Here is an 18,405-nt window from a genome sequence, read left to right as displayed (position 1 = left end):
CAGATTGGCCTTTAGGGAGGGCAGATCTTGTGCCCAGCCATCCCAAGTGTCCTTTTGCAGAAGACGAGGTTTCTTTCTTGAAGAAATGGGGTACGGGGGAAATCTGTGTTCCATGATCGCCTTCAGATTTTACTAATACTGCTTCACCGGTGACAAACGCATTCCTGAGTTTACAAGCACGGTGGTGGCGCTGCAGTGAGTGGGCTGACATCTCGACACCTGCAGCGGTCAGCTCAGCCAGACACTGGGCTACTGCCCTGGGGGGCAACAGCCCGACCCTCAGACACAGTTCAGAGTCACCAGGCCCCGCCAGAGAGCTAGAAATTCAGGAGTCGATCTCGCTCTGTGCCTCTGTATCGCTCTCTAGTGGCACGAATTTTAGCTTTATTTACTGATGGTCCTGGAAGAGAAAAAAATCATTTAAGAGGAAAGAAGCTAGTTTACGTTGGATTACACTAGCAGTTCACCTTAGTTACGAAGCTGAGGGGGAAAAGTAATACTGTCCTTCATTCAGCCAGGGACCTTTTGTGTAAGGTGAAGTAGCTGCAGAAATAAACACATAAAAAGTCTCAAGAGGTGAGGAGCAGAGGTAGCGTTTTGCTAAGAAATGTGGATCATGAGGGAATAAGCAGTTCTTGGGAGCACTTCTGGGACCTTGTCCTGGCTGTCATTGGCAGCAGCAGCCCCACCCACTCACTTCCGAGTTCGTTCAAGAGCTGACCCGCATCAGGTCGCCAGAGTACAGCCATTTCCTCTTGCATAGGACTTTTTGTCCTCTTAGACAATCATCACTCAGTCCTACTTATTAGATGACTATTGGTGCACGTTGGGGTACTACTATAAAGGGTGCTTTAGGATGCACTTATTTGTAGTAATTGCTTTACCTCATAGGAACTCTTACCTATATAACTGAGGAGGACGGGGAGAAATACTAGTCCATGTGTGGCTCCCAGTAAGACCATAGCTAAATACATCCGGAAGTAAAATATCTGGAAAATTTGAGATTTGGCAAAAGCCAACACTACAATTCCTCCAAACTTCGTAAGGGTGATTCCACTGAATATCTAGAACAAGAAAATGGTAGTTTAAAACTTAACAGCCTATTCTAATTGAACATTTCCTCATACAAGACGTCTTAATTCAGGGACAAGTGAAGCTGTTGCTAAAACTTGTGTGCTGCTTAAATGAGTGTTTTAAAGGCGAAACTGTAGGCAGTCTTCTGCCCACACCAAGGTGATGTTAAATGGAGACTCAAGTATCTAGGTTGAGGTTCAGCCTGGGACTGGTGCTCAGGTTGGCATCAGGGCTAGCTTTAGGTCAGGATTTGGTCTGGGTAGTTAAGTCTGGACCTCATCTGGGACTTAGGGTTAGTCTGGTGCTGATCGGCAGGCTCAGGGCTCAGGCACAAGTTTGGGGTCAGAACCTTAGCTGGCGCCTAAGGAAAGCTCGGCAGGCAGCAGGCTGTAGTCTTCAGAGTTGAACAGGGTTTTGTCAAGTCATAAAGCAGGTGGAGACGGCCTAATCCCAAACAGCTAGGGGCTGCTTGGGCTCTGGGACGTGGGGGCCCTGGGTTGTGCTGACTTCCAGCTTGCCCCAGTCTGCTGCCTTAGTCTTCCTACTCAGTCATCACAGACACAGTGGTTTGGAAGAAGAGCAGGTCTGTACAAGATGTAGCTGTTTCTTGAACGGCCTGAAATCCCGTGACCCATGGAAGCTGCCCTCTATAGGGGACCCTGGTTCTGTTCCACCTACTGACATGATGGGTGGGTGCCTCTTGCTGTCATCCTGCCCTGTACCGCCCTGCTGAGGGTACTCACGGAGCTGCCCATATGAGCCAGAGCTTCTTGTGCACGGTCCACGCGGCGTCTCCTGCAGCTCACTGTGAACGCTCTGGTTATGTGGCTGCAGAACTCCACGGAAATGCCACAGCTCTGGAACACAGCACTGCTGTGAGAGGATGGCGCTTTCCCGGGGAACAGTTCCAAGTGGCCACCCCTTTGCTGACCAGGGTCCCTAACTGTCCCTGTGACTTACAACAGAGCCCCCATCAAACCTGCCAGGTTGTGGCAGGAGCTCCGGAAGCTTCAGGCCCGGCTTACCTTGTTTTAGGGGCGATTTCTCTGCTCAGGAAGCTGCTGAAGTGCTGAGGTTGCCCACCCTCCCGGCCGCGCTTTGTCATCTTTGCCTGGGGCTCTGCACTGCACCCAGCAGTAGGCACAAGCGCACTGCCAGGACCTTCTCCAGTGTGCACAGCACCGAGACTATGAAAAAGTACCTGGCAGCTGCGCGAGAGGCCCCGCTGCGGTGGGGGGAGCACAGATCGCTAAGTAAAACGTGAACGTCTCGCTTTCACAGGGCCACATGCTTTTTTTTTTTTTTTGGTACAAGGTCTTACTGCACAACTCAGACTCATAGTGATCCTCCTGTCTCAGCCTCCCAAGCATCAGGATGACAGGCATGCGCCACCACACCTGGTTTTGGTAGCAGGCTCAGCGTGGGGCTGGCACAGCGTGCAGTACTGGGTCCTTGGGCTTGCCAGGCAGGTGCATACACCGCTGAGCTATCTACCTGGCCCAGGACAATAAATGAAAGGCAGAATCCCTAAGCTAGACCATGAGATCACCTTGCCATCACGACCCATAGCGCGCACACTACCAAGTACAGGTGCAAGGGAAGGGCGTGGAGGAGAGATGGGACCGCGCAGCAAGGTGAAAGCATGCGCTGCTGTGCCCAAGGGCCCTCCCCTCCGGCTCCAAATGCTCAGCACTAGCAGCAAGGGCCAGGCTTGCTGGTTTCCCCATCTGAGGGTTTCTGAGGATCCAAGACTCCAGCCGGGGACAGAGAGAGGCAACCAGGACTCACCATCACCAAGTTGACCAGAGAGACTGCATTCAGACTGATGCCCCACAGCCACATGACGCCGAACATGTTGACCAGGATCATGGCGATGGTGGCACACATGATGATGGCAGACCACAGCTCACAGCCCAGGACCACCATGGTCACCAGGAATATGGATCCCAGGGACATGCCGAGGTTGAAAATGGTGTCCTCGATGATGGTCAGGTACTGCTCGTAGAAGACGTAGAACACACTGGGGGTGTGGGAGAAGACCGTGAGCACTCCCGTGCTGCTAGGTGCCCAGTCTGCAAAGCCAAAGTCCTTCCAAGAGGCGGCCCTGAAAACAGGGTCTCTGGTGGCCTGCCCAGATCTCGGAAGGCTGCTGACATTCAAGGGAGTAGTGACAATGACCTAAAGTGCATATTTAAAAGTGGCTGTTTGCAAGCCCAGCCTATGTTTCTGGATGTTTCCAGGGCCTTCCATATGATGTGGAAAAGAGGGAAACAAGATAGCATCGGGGAGCTAGCTCAGGCCATTTCCCCAGGAAACCGACGTTTCCTAAGCATTAGAATACACACTGTGACACCACTCGCACAGAAGGGCAGGCTGTCCTGAGTCATTAGCAGTCAGGGGTGCCCCTGCGTTGCCAGCCAACTGTTCTGGCTGGCACGGCCTCCCGGGAGAGCCCTGCTCTGCCCCTCCTCCCATGCCAGCATGCATTGTGTCTCTTCCAGGCAGGGAGCAGCACAGAGCAAATTCTGCATCCGCAGCTCTCACCTGGTGTGGACTCCCAAGTCCTCAGTGTTGTCCCCTGTGCTCGCTGGGGACAGAGCAGGTGTCAGACACATACTGAGCACTGGCTCCACCAAGGCAGCCTGGCATGGAGGTCACCTAGGGGGCGCATGTCTGCTGCATGTGTCGATGTGCCCTACCTGTACGGGAACACACGGTAGTTGCTGCCTTTTGCACCCATGCTTCTGGTGATGTTGCTGGCCACGAGCCGGGCTTTCCTCAGTGCATCGATGTAGTCAGCGGAGTTCCGAAGCACAGTGTGGTACGTCATGAAGTACGTGGCACCGACGCCCGTGTTGTTGTTGAGGTTCACCGCTGAGCTGTAGGCAGCATGTCCCCTGAGCAAGAGGCAGTGAGTGTCAGAGGCCAGACCTAGCAAAGACCCCTGAGCCAGCTCTGAGGTCAGGCACAGCTGTGTCAGGGACAGTGCCCTGACAAAGGGACACAGGAAGTGTTAGCCTTTTCTCGCCCAGTCTGGCCTCTACTGCCACGGTGTCTACAGTGTGTGGCTGCTGGAGTCTATCTGGTTCTGTGTACAATCAAACATGCTCTGATATGGAGCTTACTCAGTAACTGTTACTTTGTAACAGGAAACAGGAAAGGGCAAGAGCTGGGCCCTGGCCTACTGCTCATTGGTCCTGTGAGCTGCATGTGAGTTTTGGTCACCTATGCTCTGGGCCCACACAACCTAAGCTGTGGGACACTGTATGGAGGGAGGCCTGGGCCTTGGTGGGGTGTTGACATTGTCTGGCCCCCAAGACACTGGCCACCATCTTGTGACACCTGTGCTGCTTCCCCATGTTTCAAAGGTAAAAGCACTCGCACAGTAAGCAAGACTTTATGGGCCATACTTCTGACAGGACCTTGTGCAGATCTCCAAACATAGACATAACCTGTATGGTTAAACGAGGTGACTCAGCAATGTGGATTCTCAGCAGAAACAAACGTGTCAGAATGTGCCTGGCACGCACATGGATGCTCGCGTCTGCCTGCGAAAGCTCTCAGAGCAACCCAAGACCTCCAAGTAGCCCTGCTATTTCTAGACCACTCCACCTGGCTGCCTGGGGGGCAGAGATGGCCCAGAAGCTCTGTGGCCAGGCAGGCAGGGTGCACAGAATTTCAACCTTACTTCTCCCACAGTGAAATGCCAGCATGTCCGCTCCCTCCCTCCACCTCCAGCACTAGGCACATGGAGCCCACATCCATTCATCCACATGGGGCAGGACCCAGAGAACAGCATTAGGAAATGGCTGTGATGGTGCATGCCCGCAATTCCAGCAGTCAGGGAGGCTGATGCAGGAGGGCCACCATGCCTGGGTATTAGTGAGACTCTCTCAACATATAAAACTAAGAAAAGGCAGGGGATGTAGCTGAGTGCAAAGGCTCAGCTATGGGGCAGGGCAATGACAAATGGCCAAACTAGGATGAATTCCACTGAAAACATGTTTTCTTTAAGTTTCTCCACTTGGACAGCCAGCTGGGATGAGGTGGGGAGGAGGGTAGAGAAGATCCTTGCCCTGTAAGACTGCCTTGACCCAATCATCTCTTGGCTTTCGACCGCGAACTACAGCTACAGCGGCTGCTTATCTGGCACGCGAAGCGGCACTCACCCCTTGCCACACTTGGGGTTAGGGTTATCAGAAAGGAACATGGGCAGGAATCTCATGAAGTCTCCACCCTGAGGCCTCTGTTTGCCCTCTGGAGTCAGAGACCTGCAGTGGATGCAGGTAGGGTCCACCACTGGCAGAGAGAGAACAGGGGGTCAACGGTTAGATTTGTGGGCTCCCACATTTTTAAAAAAATTTAAGTTATCTTCCTGAATCTTTACCCTGACATACAACTTCAGCATCATGTGACTGTCATAGTTAAACATTCAGTACACAAAAGTAGTTTCATTGGAGGCAGACCACACATTTCCTTCCATAAAAGAGATTTTTGCTTCAAGGATGAGCTCAACCAATACTTTGGGAGCCCAAGACTTCATACTTTCGTTAAGAAAATTCCAGGACAAGCTCAGTGTTCTACACAACTGCAGGGTGACAGCAGTACATGAAGCACGGCTCCAAAAAGCTTAGGCACACACGGTGCCAAGAGGTAGCATGTGGCAGGGACGAAAGGAGAATCCCCATCTCCGAAGCAGTGCTCTAAAGGGAACCTGCAGCCCCACAGCCACCAAGGGACAGGAATGTGACAAGCACCAGAGAGTGTGGAAAAGGATGGTAACAAAGGCAACATGACCCACATGGACACATACATAGGCATAAAACAAGGCAGCATGCAAAAGACTTGGAAGTGATTATGCTAAAATTTTCCAGAAAAAGGAAAGCTCTGGAAAGGAGCAGACATACCTGATGCGTTGCAGAACTGCTTAGTGGCGTTATAGACTCTACAGCAGGAGGACTGCGGCTTCACCCAGTCAAAGTAATCGTCAATCCAGGATGAGGGAGCAAAGCCGATCCGGGTACTAGAGAGCAGGAGAGGAGAAAGTAAGTTTCATCCACCAAGAGAAAATCAGCTTCAATATTTCCCTTGAAACTAATTTCCCTTTTTACACTTTATACTTCTGCCAAAGAAAAACTACGTTACCACTCAATGGAAAAAAACCTTCCAAGTATCTGACGGTAAATTAGTCCTTTCAAAGATTTTGCTTAAGGGCCAGCCAAACAGCTCAGTGGATTAAAACACCTGCAAGCAGGCACATGGGCCAGGGGTTCAAACCCCAGGTCTGCTGTGCCAGCCCTGCCCTGGGGTGAGCTGAGAGGCAACTGAGACTGGACGTGGTGTTGCGCGCCTGTGATCCCAGCTCTTGGGAGGCTGTAAATAGGTGGATTGCTACGAGTCCAATATAGTAGTGAGACCCTGAACACCCTGTAGGCCCTTCTCTAAAATTAAAAAAAAAAGATTTTGCTCAGGTTAAGCTACACTTAAAGTATGTTTGAATAAAAACAATTTTCCCAAGCAAGTTCATTTTCAAGTGTCTAACAGTGCCCAGTGGGATGACAGGCCAGAGGTACTCACTAGTTGTCCAGCTGGGCGGCATTGAAGACCTGCTGCACTAGCGAGTCGTTGTCACAGCCCATACCACCACACACCATGTTCTGCCCATGCAGGGAGGTATAGTCATGCCCGTCTTCCAGGACGAAGTACACAGGGGGCCCTGAGTGCAGGTACTGACCCAGGGACCTAAAGTAATCTATGACATAGGAGTCCTGAAAGAAAGACAACAGGAAAGCGATGGGTCACATGATGTTAACTGAGTGATAGGCTGACTGTGGAGACTTCAGAGGACACCAGTAGGCCGAGTCGCCTCCAGCATGGGTTTATGACGATTTTCTTCCTGGGCCTGAGGGTGCTCTTTCCAGCCGTCCCCACCAAAGGGGACTACCTAAGGTAACTCCCAAGACAGGCGGCTCCTACTGTGTGGCCGAAGGGGGGACCTGAGACTTCACAGTGCCAGTGCTCCATGCTGGTGTGGAGGGCACTATGACAGCTCTCTTGTGGCTGGAGAAGCGGTACCCACATGCCCGCAGCATTGACACCCACGAGCATGTTCTGCGAACTATTCATCCAGGACTGAACAAGTTACAGTAAGAAAAAGTAAGCATCTTACATCTGGCATGGAAAGAGACTGCTCCAATCCAATTTCTACTTTGTGCAGGACTGCGATACTGAATGAAAGGACACCCACAAATACGGCAATCTGCAAAGGAAAGGGAACAACATGACTGCTTAAAGTGTAACAGTGAGTTTAAAAATAGGAATCAAGTCTAAGATACAAAAGAACCACTTTTTTGCAGAGCAAGGGACTGGGCTCGGTGCCTTGAGCAGACCAGGCAAGTGCTCCACCGCTGTGAGCTTCACTCTTTGTCCCTGTAAACTGAAAAGCAAGTCTAAATGACATGGCAGCATGATAGAGAGGATGGGGTAGTGGCTGAGGTCGCAGCAGTCAAAATCTAACTTCCTGGACTCAAATCCAGGCTCAGCCATTTAGGAGCTGAGGGGCATTGGGCAGGTCGCTTGCTCTCTCTTACCATCTACGTTTCAGTAGTAGACTGAAAACAGCAGCACATGTATTGCACTGGCCCTTGTGTGGGCTACACAAGAAAATCCAGGGGGAATCCAGATGGTAGCTCAGAAGCCAATGGATAAAAATGCTTTTTACTGTGGTCACTAACGTATATTCTTCTAGTAGGGAAGTGGTAAATGCAGTGCTGGCTGCATGCGGCATATAAACTGTAAAGAGCTACAGCGCAACTGCTAGGGCCTAGGGGTGAGGGTTTCCCACGCAGGTGGTGGGGGAGGGGACAGAGCACTGCATCTTGGGAATCCACACCGGAGAGGATCATGGACCCACACTCCACGCTGTGCCTCATCAATGCCGGCTACAGGCTGGGATGCAGCTCTGGGTGAGCATGGCGTGACATGGATGAGGGCCTGGGTTCAGCCCCCAGCACTGAAGCAAATGAAAAGACCACCAGCGACAAACTCAGCTGTGATTCTACCCTGCTGTGTAAGACACCACGGGGAGAAGCCAGGGGAAGGAAACTGAGTCTGCTCTGTGCTACTTACTAATTTACAAGGATTTCTAAATAAAAATCCAAAACCTCTCTAATATTCACCGATAAGGTCTTGTTAGAGACAAGTGTACCATTTATACACATCTGCTTTTGCAGCTTTTGCACGTAAGTTAACAGCTGCCAGGACCTCCCTCCCTCCCTCCTAGCTGTGCAAGTTCAGGCAAGGCACATGACAAATCTGGGGGAGAAGAGCAAACACAGATCAGTTCATACCACAAGTGGCCGCATCCAATCTTTCAGCAGAAGTGGAGAGTATGAGTTTTTGAAGAAGCGAAACAGGCAGCTTTCTGAGGCCAACACGCTCCTCCCATCATTAGCACCTTTGACACAGCAGAGGATGTCCAGCCGGTTTTTCTGAAGAACAAAGAGGTGAGAGGTCATGGAGAGTACCAGCGGGCTGCTCCATGCAGGGTCTAGACTCCAATTTAATAACTTACCTCTTGACGTTTAATGTCCAGGCCCAAGAGACTCACAAAACAGGTCATCTGAAGGAGGAAGTCGATGAAGACGGCCAGCCCCGCAAAGAGGGAGAAGGTGTGCACAGCTGGCATTGAGGACAGTCCTCCTACAGGGACAGAGGAGCACTGTGTCACGCCACAGAGCCCAGGGGACTCTGGCAGACTCACAACACAGACATATGCTGCCATCTCTGTGGCTGTCCTATCAGAACAGGCATAGGAAGAGTTTGGGAGCTCAGCTCTGGCACTAGGCCACTTGTGCCTGACCCCATCCTACTAACCCAGACGCAGTTCGGCTTAACTCTGTTGTGCTCAGTGGGCTCACGTGCCGGATTTACACAGCGTGAAAGCTATGCATGATGGCCAGGGCAGTTCTCACAGTGCCTTCCACGCTTTAGTCTAAGAGGAGGACTGCCCTCCAGCTACTGTCCTATCGTCACTGTCTCCCAGCTTATTTACAGTCAGATGGGATTTACAGCCAAGTGAGGGGGTTCTGGGTCCAAGGTGCAAGAGTGAGCTTAGCCCACAGGCCAGACATAGCCTACCTGTTCCGTGGATCCATTTTAGGATTTATAAATGTTTAAATAAATAGTCAATATGTAACAATGAGATAGAATTTGCACAAAAATCTAAGTCCACAGCTTTGAAACAGTTCTTAGGTCTTGGAACCCCAGGGCTAGCTTCAAGTCACTTTTTTTTTTTTTTAATTTTGTGCAGGGTCTCACTATGTATCTTGGACTCCTGGTGATTCTCCTCTTTTTAGCCTCTCCAGTACTGGGATTACAGGCATGCGCCATCATGCCCAGAGGCAGTCACTGGCTCCAAGCCCCAGGGGCAGGGGCCAGTGTGGCATGTGGGACCAGGGATTGAACCTTGGTCCCCGTGTTTGCCAAAGCAGGTGCTTAGTCCACTGAGCTACCTTGCCAGCCCTTTACTTCCTCTTTGGATGCCACGTGCACACTCGGATTGCCTTCCCCCATCTCACCAAAGTCCCTGCAGCCTTGCCAGGTCTCAGCTGCTGTGGTCATCACACTCGAATTGGTTTTCTTTTCTTTTTTTTTTTTTTTTGGTTTTCTTATAACAGAAATAAAGAGAATGTAGCTGTGACCATGAAAAGGAACAGTAAGGGTCAAGGTTTCAAAAGCACACTGCAGGCTGGCCAAATAGCTCAGTGGATCAAAGTGCCTGCTTAGGCAGAGTGCAGCGACTGGGGTTCCATCCCCGGCCTGCTGTGCCGGCCCCGCCCCTGGGGTGCACTGAGACGGTGACTGAGACTGGGTGTGGTGGTACACGCCTGTAATCCCAGCTCTTGGGAGGCTGAAAACAGGAGGATCACTATGTCTGATCTGTGTACTGAGACCCTGTACTAAACACATTAAAAAATTTTTTTTTTTAGAGAAAGCACACTGCTCTACAGAAATGCAACTAAGATACTGACAGTGAGTCTGAGTTGAAAGACCATTGCCTACGACGACCCCGCAGAGGCCCTGCACGAGGTGACCTGGGGGCCTGCAGTCTGTGACCCACGGACTGTCTTCTCTGCCTGAGGGATGCTAAGCCAGCTTCCTCTCGAGGACGAATGGCTTGTCTTTCTCCACTGCAGAGGGACAGGCAGCCCGCTGGCGAGTCCACCTGGTGACGTGCAGCAGTGCTGAGCTATGCTGCCCTTCACTCTGGCTCCCTGTACTGCGGTAAGCAGCAGGAACGTCTGCTCACTGACGAGTGCGTCCCTAGGGAGCTGCTGTACGTGCAGGGAGACCGGCTCAGAACACAGGGGCAGAGGTTCCAGGCCCGGTGGAGGAGCTGGCCCTGCCTTGCAGCACTGGGGACTTCACAGCTATGTGAGGATGTCATTTTCATAGACTAACAGCTGCTACAGGCACCAAAAGTGGCATGGGCAGGGGAGCGCTGGGTCTCTGTCACCCTGACCACACACCAACACTGTTCTGAACCTCATCATGAAAGAGATGCTTGTGAAATGATACCCAAGGTTCTGCCACCCGTTTTCCTTGTGATCTACAGACAGAATGAAGCTCACCAAGGGGCACGGTCAGCCTCTCAGCTCCTTTTCCAACACTCAATAAACGACAGGACTGGCCTGTAGCAAAGCAAAATTACCTAAGAAAAATGCTGTAGTCTCGCAGAAGGAGGACAGGAACATGCTAGGAGCCACTTCTCCTAGGACCCTGCCCAGGTGCTGATCGAGGGTTTCTCCCTGAAGACGCTCATCTCGCTTTAAATAAAAGAAAATTAATAGGGCAACATGAAAATGTCTCAGTAGCAGTATTCTCCTGTTGCTGCCTTATACGAAGGCATCCAAAAGAGATGAGCAGCTGACTAGCTGGGTCACTAAAGAACCCTCCCCCTGTCACCGAGTCTCCTCTCAGCCTCTTCAGGACTACGGACTGAGACTGCTTGCTACACTGTGTGCTGTGCTGACCGCGCACCTGTCCAGTGGCACCTTAAACAAATCAGGTTGATCACTCCTCTGTGGTATGCTGAGAATCACTCTAGTACCAGCTGCCCCAACAGCATGTTAGCCTCAGCAGCTATGTGTATTCCACCAACCCTACAGGCTGAGATTCTCAGTCCTAGAATGTGCAGGACAAACCAAGATCACCAGCAAGCCATGGGCAAGGGACACAAAGCCTCCTCAGAGTCGGCGCCCATCATCACAGGCTAAATGCAGGGTTTGGAGACTTGCACTCCAGGCTGGATGCCAAGCCCCATAAAGAGACCAAAGTATACCTGGTAGGTCTGCACCAGGATGAAGATGTTGTCCACCCCTACAGCCAGCACCAGGAACGGGATGACCTCAATCACTATGAGCGTCAGTGGGATCCCGACGTAGCTGAAGATGCCCAGGGAGCAGGCAACTGAGCTCAGTACAATCAGGATCCCCACGATGCCCAGGGAGATTTTAGAGTCAACCTGCAAGACAGTAAAGAGAAATCACTGGCTATATAGTCCCTTCTGCCTTCATTTTTGTTTCTTTTTTGTTGTTGTTGGCGGTACCGGGGATTGAACTCAGACACTTGCGCTTGCCAGGCAAGTGCTTATTCTACTAAGCTACCTCCTCAGTCCATTTTTATTTCTTTACAAGAGTACACTGAGGGCCTGGGATATAGCCCAGTGGCACAGCACCTGCCTGATAAGCACAAGGTTCTGAGTATGATTCCCTGCACCAAAAAAAAAAAAAAAAAAAAAGAAAAAAAAGAAAAGAAAGAAATGTATCCAATCTAGAGTTAAAAGTACAATTCTCAGTTCAAGACAAGGCATGAGAAAATTTCTAGATGCTCCCCAGCTATGTATTTCATAAGCTCACATTCTTAGGGTGACAGACGGGACAAATTAGGAGAAAACGAGATTAAGTGAAATAAATTTTAGGTATAAGAGAAACCAGAAAATTGGAACAGAAGAAAATGTGCAGAAAACAGAAATGCTACACTGAATTAACCTGCAGCGTACACCTGTGTCCACCCAAAGGCACCACACGTTTAAGGTAATTTTGGATATAACAAATTAAGAATAAGCAAGGCAAAATATGAGGTCACCCCGTTCACTGCGCCACCCTCCCACCATGACACCCCTCACACACTGACCAGAAACCGGCAGCAGCCTCTGATGTGGCCCAAGGCCAGGGAGATGTACAGAAACATGACGGCATAGCTGACGGCAATCGTGAAGACATCGCTGTTACTCTCTCGGTTCAGCTCATCCTCAATGCTTCGCTCAGAAGTGAAAGCAATGGTCAGATTTGGATTCTTGTAGTTCCTCACAAAGTGAATGAACCTATGGAGCAAGCAGAGCGTTGTGTTTTTAGTCAGCACGGAGGGACAGGCAGTCCCAGGCCTGCTCCACACCGACACCTGCCTTGTCCTGTACAAGCAGCCCCTCCCAGGAGCCGAAGTGGGAGGGTGCACGCTGGGATTACAGCAGCACCAGGTCAGGCTGCATCCTCCACGTGCCCTGGCACTGAGGAACTGCACTCATGCGTGCTACCCAAGCGTTCCACCGTGCGCTACATCCCAAACCCTGAGTATGCTGCCATGTAAAACAGATTGTGAATAAGTTTTTAAAACTGGTTCATGTTCAGTCCTTTCTGTTTTCTAAAAAATGATTCCCAAATGAAGATTTATCTTTAATGAAAAAATGAACTTGGATCCTACCCCTCATACCATGCCTAAAAACAAATTCAAACCCTCAGGTCCCTGGATTAGGCAATGATTTCTTAGATCTGACACTGGAAGTCTGAGCAACAAAAAAATTTTTGACTTCATCAAAATTAAAAATGTTCACCCTTCAAACATCCCCATCAAAAGTTGGGTGTGGTGGCACACACCTGTAATCCCAGCATTTGGGAGGCTGAGGCAGGATTGTTGTGAGCTGGAGACCAGCCTGGGCTATAAAATGAGCGCAAAGTCAGCCTGAACTGCATAGTGCGACTCTGCCTTGAGAAGGCAAAAAACAAAAAAACAAACAAAAAAAGACAAAAAACAAAACAAAATCAAAAACAAAGAAAATCCCCATCAAAAAAACAACAAAACAATCCAAAGAATGGGAGAAAATACCGAAATCATGTATTTGATAAGACATCTAAACTACATAAAGAACAAAGTCAATAATAAAAAGTAACTTTAAAAAAGGCAAAAAGCAAACATACATATCTGAGGAATACATACTAAGAGAAAATAAATACAAGAGATCCTTGAAATCTGTAGGCACCAGGCAAATGCAAATCAAACCCCAATGGGACAGCACTTCCCCGCCACTAGGAAGGCTGGAACAAAGAAGTCATGATAACAGTGTTGGCAAAGGAATAGAGAAACTGAGGCTTCTCACAATGAAAAGAGGCCAGCTTTTCTTCAACTATAAGACAGTAATCACACGGTCCAGTAATTCTACTCTTAGACATACACTTCACTTAAGAGACAAAAACTTACGTCCATGCAAAAATTTGTACACAATACTGCTTACCATAGCCAAAAGCTGAAACCCACCCAAATGCGCATCCGCTGATGAAGAGATAAAATGTGGCACATCCATCAGTGGAATGGCATTTGGCCATGAGAAGGAAGTACTGCCCTTGCTCTAGGAAGTGACAGGAACCCGCGGCACGATGCTGCGATGCTCTGCCGGCACACGAGGGTACGAACTCATTCTAAGCCAAACTCCGGCACGCAGCGTGCTGGCACTCTGCGCTAAGTAAGCGGGGTGTGGGCTGCAGATGGGGCGCTCCCACAGGGCAGCCTTAGAACATAATGCTGGGTGAAAGAAGCCAGACACAAAGCCCCAGCCGTGGTTCTATTTAGGTAAGCTGAGAAGAGGGAAAACAGGCAGAAAGTAGGTCAGCGGTTGTCTAGGGAGATGGCTGTGAGGACAGACGGGAAGGTGTCACTCCAGGGCGCAGTGTTCCCTCTCACGCTGGCGGTGGTACTGGCCGACCATCTGTGAGGACGCGCACAGCCACCGTCCTGCACGCGTGGAATGAGTGAGCTGCATGCGTTACAGTCCTACCTCAATAGAAGTGTTTAAAAGTACTGAAGGGAGGAGGAGTAAAAGTCTTCTCCCCTTCATAATAGCTAGCAATTCAAAATTTAATTAACAATTCCTTGAGTAAGGCCTTGGTATTTTTTCCTAAGCATGGACAGCATGCGCAGCATATCTACATAAGTCAAGAGCCATGTATTGACTCATTTCCTTTGATGACCACACCACATTCTCACTGCTCTCGAGTTCCTACGGTCCTCACTCCCCACTAACGCACGTTCTGTGCACCCCCACTTTCTGCTGTTGAACACATTTTTGCACATGTATGTGTATCTGGCATTGCTACAGTTAGAACAATGTTGCAACCTGTTTACAGGTAAATTTGCCAACTTTTCTTCTTTGCGGTGGTTAGTACCAAGTCAGAGAAAGTACAGGACTTAGGCCTGACGCTGGGGAACTCTCCCCATCGAGGCTGTCGGTGTCGCCCTGGGTGACTCACTCTTTCTCCCAGGCCTGGGCCCGCTGCAGCTTCTCTAGATCATCATAGTAGTTACTGACGGGGAAGGTAATCACAAGGGCAGTGGCATTATTGTAGTTTTGATCTAGAAAGGAAAAATGGGACATGAAAACATATTGTAACATGCAGAACACGGAAATACACTCAGGGCACATCAAACATGGCAGTGGGCTCTGTGCACCCCATGAGCAACCAGCAGGAGGCACTGATGCTCCCGTGGGTAGCTCAGTTCCTATTAAGGGGTGTTCAGCCTAAGCAAGTACAGTTAGCATTCAGGGAGAGGAACTACCCTGAAGGGCAGTGCAAGGACGGTGAAAGTAAAAAGTTCCACCAGGGCAGAAGGGTGTTTGGTGACAATGCCCCTTCCCTAATCACCACGCCACTCTCCTCGCCAGGCTGTGATTGTGTGTGAATCTTTCCAGGTGTGCATAAGCAAACACAAATGTGCTCGTCCCCTTCCTCTCCTCCACACAGCGTGACACATTCTACCCCTTAACATTACACCTCCAAGTCCTGCATGGGGCAGGCTGCCAATTTTAGTACTCCAGGAGCTGCTTTCTTTTGTATTATACATTTTCTCGCACAGTTTAACCAATCCCCAAAGTGTGGACATTTCTGCAATTTCTTTTATTACGCACAAGATTACTACAAAGGCCATTACCATTTTTAGCGTGCAAAGTAGGGATTGTAGAATCAACCTTCCAAGTATAATCACTGTCCACAGCCAGTTACATTTCTAGGATTAGTGTTTTGTTTTCTCTTTGAGACAGCATCTTGCCATGTGTAGTTCAAGCTGCCCTCAAACTCACCATGGAGCTGAGACTGGCCTGGAACTTGTGGTGATCCTCCTGCCTCAGCCTCCTCAGTGCTGAGTGTGTGCCAATATTTCTAATTTTGAAAAATTCTTCCAAACTGCCCTCCAAACAGGCTATGCTCTCGTTCCAATATCTTTCCTCAACAAAATTATTTCCCGAGGCCGACTTAGTGGCAGTGTTACTCTAGGTGCTGTGGCTGTCAGGGAGCAACTGAGAGCGAGCCTTTCCCTCCAGAGGGTCAGGCTAGTAACTGTTCACACTGTTACGGCCGCTGGAGAATTCCCCATTTCCCATGTTTTCACTACCCCTGAGCTTTAGAGCTCACTGGGGGACACTGGCGAGAGATCCCTTTTATGACAGGTGTGGGTGTGAGCATTTCCTTGCACAGCCATTTGCATTGTTGCTTTTACTTTTCCTGTGAGTTGATCTTTTTTCACAGAATTTATATAAAAAGCAAAGGGTGGGTCTTTTTTTTTTGTGGAACTGGGGCTTGAACTCAGGCCCTTGCACTTGTCAGGGAAGCACTTATTCCACTGAGCCATCTCCCCCGCCCCCTTTTTTTTTTTTTTTTTTTGAGACAGGGTCTTACTATGTAGCTCAAGCTGGCCTCACACTCACAGCCATCTTTCTGCCTTAGCCTCCTGAATGTTGGGATTATGAGTGTGTGCCGTCATACCTGACTAGGAAATACTGTTTTAATTTTTGTCCAATTTCATGCCTTAAAAACACCCTGTTTTTCATTTGAATTGAAAAAATTTTAACTCAAAATTCATCAATCTTTTGTTTTGTGGACTGTCACTTTTCTATTTTCCTTCAAAATGCCTTCTCTATTTTAAAACAATTAAAAAATCTCATTTTCTTCCAGTTTTTCAATAGTTCCTTCACATGTTAATGTGACCTAATGAATTCTGACAGAAGGAATAAGGAAGAGGTCATATTTAATTTTCTTCCTGTGGCTATCCAGCCGTTAATACCACCCTTTCTTCACTATTAGAAATGGCATTTTATTATAAGAGACAGAGCAAATTTTAAATACAGATCACAACTTCTCCTTTATTTTGTCCTCTTAAATGGCTGGAGAAAAACCTGTTGAGCTTGTCATTAGATCTCAGACGCCAAAGGTGTCTCGTGAATCACTGACCCACTGTATCCAGCACAACCTGTCCTGTGATGTAAGAGGAGCAAGGAACCAGCACACAACTGCGCTTCCCCTATGAGAGCCCCAGCTGTCCTGGTGGGCGTAGAAGGAAAACTCCATGAACTTTCTTTCCATCCCTCAAGTTTATCTCTTCCCCATGTACAGGGGTTCTTGGATCTGGGGCCCCCAGCCCTAAGCGGGCTGCCTGGGTCTGACAGCTTCATGCTACTGAGCTGAATGTGTGGCTGGACACAACGGGAGATGACATGTCCTTAGCTCTACTGGCTTCCTACAGGCACGTGTGACCTAAGAGGTTAACACCACCCACCTGTAATCCACAGCAAAGCCCTGCCCTGAACCAAAGCAGGTGTGAGTCTTAGGGTCCAAGGGATAGAGAGTTAAGGAAACTGTCCACTTTATGGGATCTGTGCAATTACCTGCGACTGTGAAGGGCTTCTCGGACTTACCGTCATAGCCTCCCAGCACAAGCCACGGGAACACTGGTCCTCCAAACGTCCCCAGGCAGGGGTCATGGAGCAGGCTTGTGTCATTCAGAGAGGCAGGAGCCCTGCCACAAATTGAGAAAAAACCCTTCTGATTAGAAAAGACTTCAAGACATCTCAGATGCACATTTAGACAACTAGTACTTCTGGCAGCTGAGCATATTCTAAGCACAACATGGGCCTTGAGTCCACTGACAGTCTGTCATTTACCTCTGGGAGCTCAGAGTCCCTGGCAGGAGGCTGCTGGTACAGCCCAGTGTAGTTAGGAGCACATGGCGCTGTGCAACGTGGAGTGGGGGACAAAAGGCACAGGGGTACACAGGTACCAGAAAGAGGAGAGGCATGCAGAGCCAGCTCTCTAGGAACAAGAGGGATTCAGCAGGCAGAGAGCACAGGAGGGGCTCCAAAGCAGTTGGATGGCAGGGAGTCAGAATGGGCATAGAAAGGGGATGTGAGCAGAGGCCGGCAATCTTGTGGTTTAGAGTTCAACCTGGAGGCTCTGAGAAACAAGCTGAGATTTCCAGGAAAGGAATGCCAAGTGCTGTTGCAAAGACACGGTGGGGGCAAAGTGGAAGAAGGGCTGGAATCAGGAAAGAGAGCAGAGGGAGGTGTGAGGCACGGCCTGTGCAGAGGAAGCACACTACAGGATGGCATCAGCCAGGCCTTGGCTGGGACCTCGGGAGGTTACCAGTCTGGCCCTGGTGGCAGGTGAGCTGCAGCTGGAGCTGAGTCCTTCCCCACAGCCTGACCTCATCAGGAACTGGACAGGACATGCCAGGGTTAAATGTGCAAGTCCTGCATGGAGAGGTGGGCTAGAGATCGCGTGTGGGTGGCTAGTAGGTGCCCCAGAGTACAGCAGCATGCCTGTGCCTGCCCTTCCGCAGAACTTGGGGTGGGAAAGGATGGGCAAAGCTGGAGAGTGAGGAAAGTGGCAGCTGGTGACAGGCCTGTGGTCACAGAGGACACGCACCAGTGTGACTATACACCAGGCACACAGCCACCCACTGGACAGAGGTCATGGGGTGTCCATGCCTGGGAAAGCTACATCCTCTGCTCCAAGACCAGTCTCACATCCCCGCCTCCAAACTTTTGCTGACTTTTATTTTATTTTTAAATTTATTTGATACAGGGTCTCACTATGCAGCTCATACTCCTGTCTTAGCCTCTCTAGTGCTGGGATTATAGGCCTGTGCCACTACCACCACCCCTGGTTTCAGCGGTTGCCCAGGGTTCGGGAGCTAGCACAGCATGTAGTACTGGGGACTGAACTCAGG

The 18,405-nt window shown here is 49.9% G+C and overlaps 1 protein-coding gene across 1 annotated transcript in view; it reads right to left on the bottom strand.

Moving 5' to 3' along the window:
• Nucleotides 1-6: 6 nt before the first annotated feature.
• The window catches only part of Npc1 (NPC intracellular cholesterol transporter 1), a 38,133-nt gene continuing 19,734 nt past the window's right edge, over nt 7-18,405 (bottom strand). The window contains exons 10-25 of the mRNA XM_012515697.2: nt 17,096-17,196; nt 14,658-14,760; nt 12,271-12,460; nt 11,417-11,599; nt 10,787-10,901; nt 8,648-8,775; nt 8,424-8,564; nt 7,244-7,333; nt 6,652-6,842; nt 5,982-6,097; nt 5,244-5,373; nt 3,774-3,971; nt 2,863-3,094; nt 1,818-1,931; nt 902-1,064; nt 7-400 (exon numbers count right to left, since the gene is read on the bottom strand). Of these exons, the coding sequence (XP_012371151.1) occupies nt 318-400; nt 902-1,064; nt 1,818-1,931; nt 2,863-3,094; nt 3,774-3,971; nt 5,244-5,373; nt 5,982-6,097; nt 6,652-6,842; nt 7,244-7,333; nt 8,424-8,564; nt 8,648-8,775; nt 10,787-10,901; nt 11,417-11,599; nt 12,271-12,460; nt 14,658-14,760; nt 17,096-17,196 (2,278 nt within the window). The 3' untranslated portion in view covers nt 7-317. The remainder of the gene's footprint in view (nt 401-901; nt 1,065-1,817; nt 1,932-2,862; nt 3,095-3,773; nt 3,972-5,243; nt 5,374-5,981; nt 6,098-6,651; nt 6,843-7,243; nt 7,334-8,423; nt 8,565-8,647; nt 8,776-10,786; nt 10,902-11,416; nt 11,600-12,270; nt 12,461-14,657; nt 14,761-17,095; nt 17,197-18,405) is intronic.

Source organism: Octodon degus, unplaced genomic scaffold (assembly GCF_000260255.1).
Source record: "Octodon degus isolate 3935 unplaced genomic scaffold, OctDeg1.0 scaffold00075, whole genome shotgun sequence".
Classification (NCBI taxonomy): Eukaryota; Metazoa; Chordata; class Mammalia; order Rodentia; family Octodontidae; genus Octodon; species Octodon degus.
Note: the sequence above shows the minus strand (reverse complement) of the source record. Positions and strands in the feature narration are given on the sequence as shown.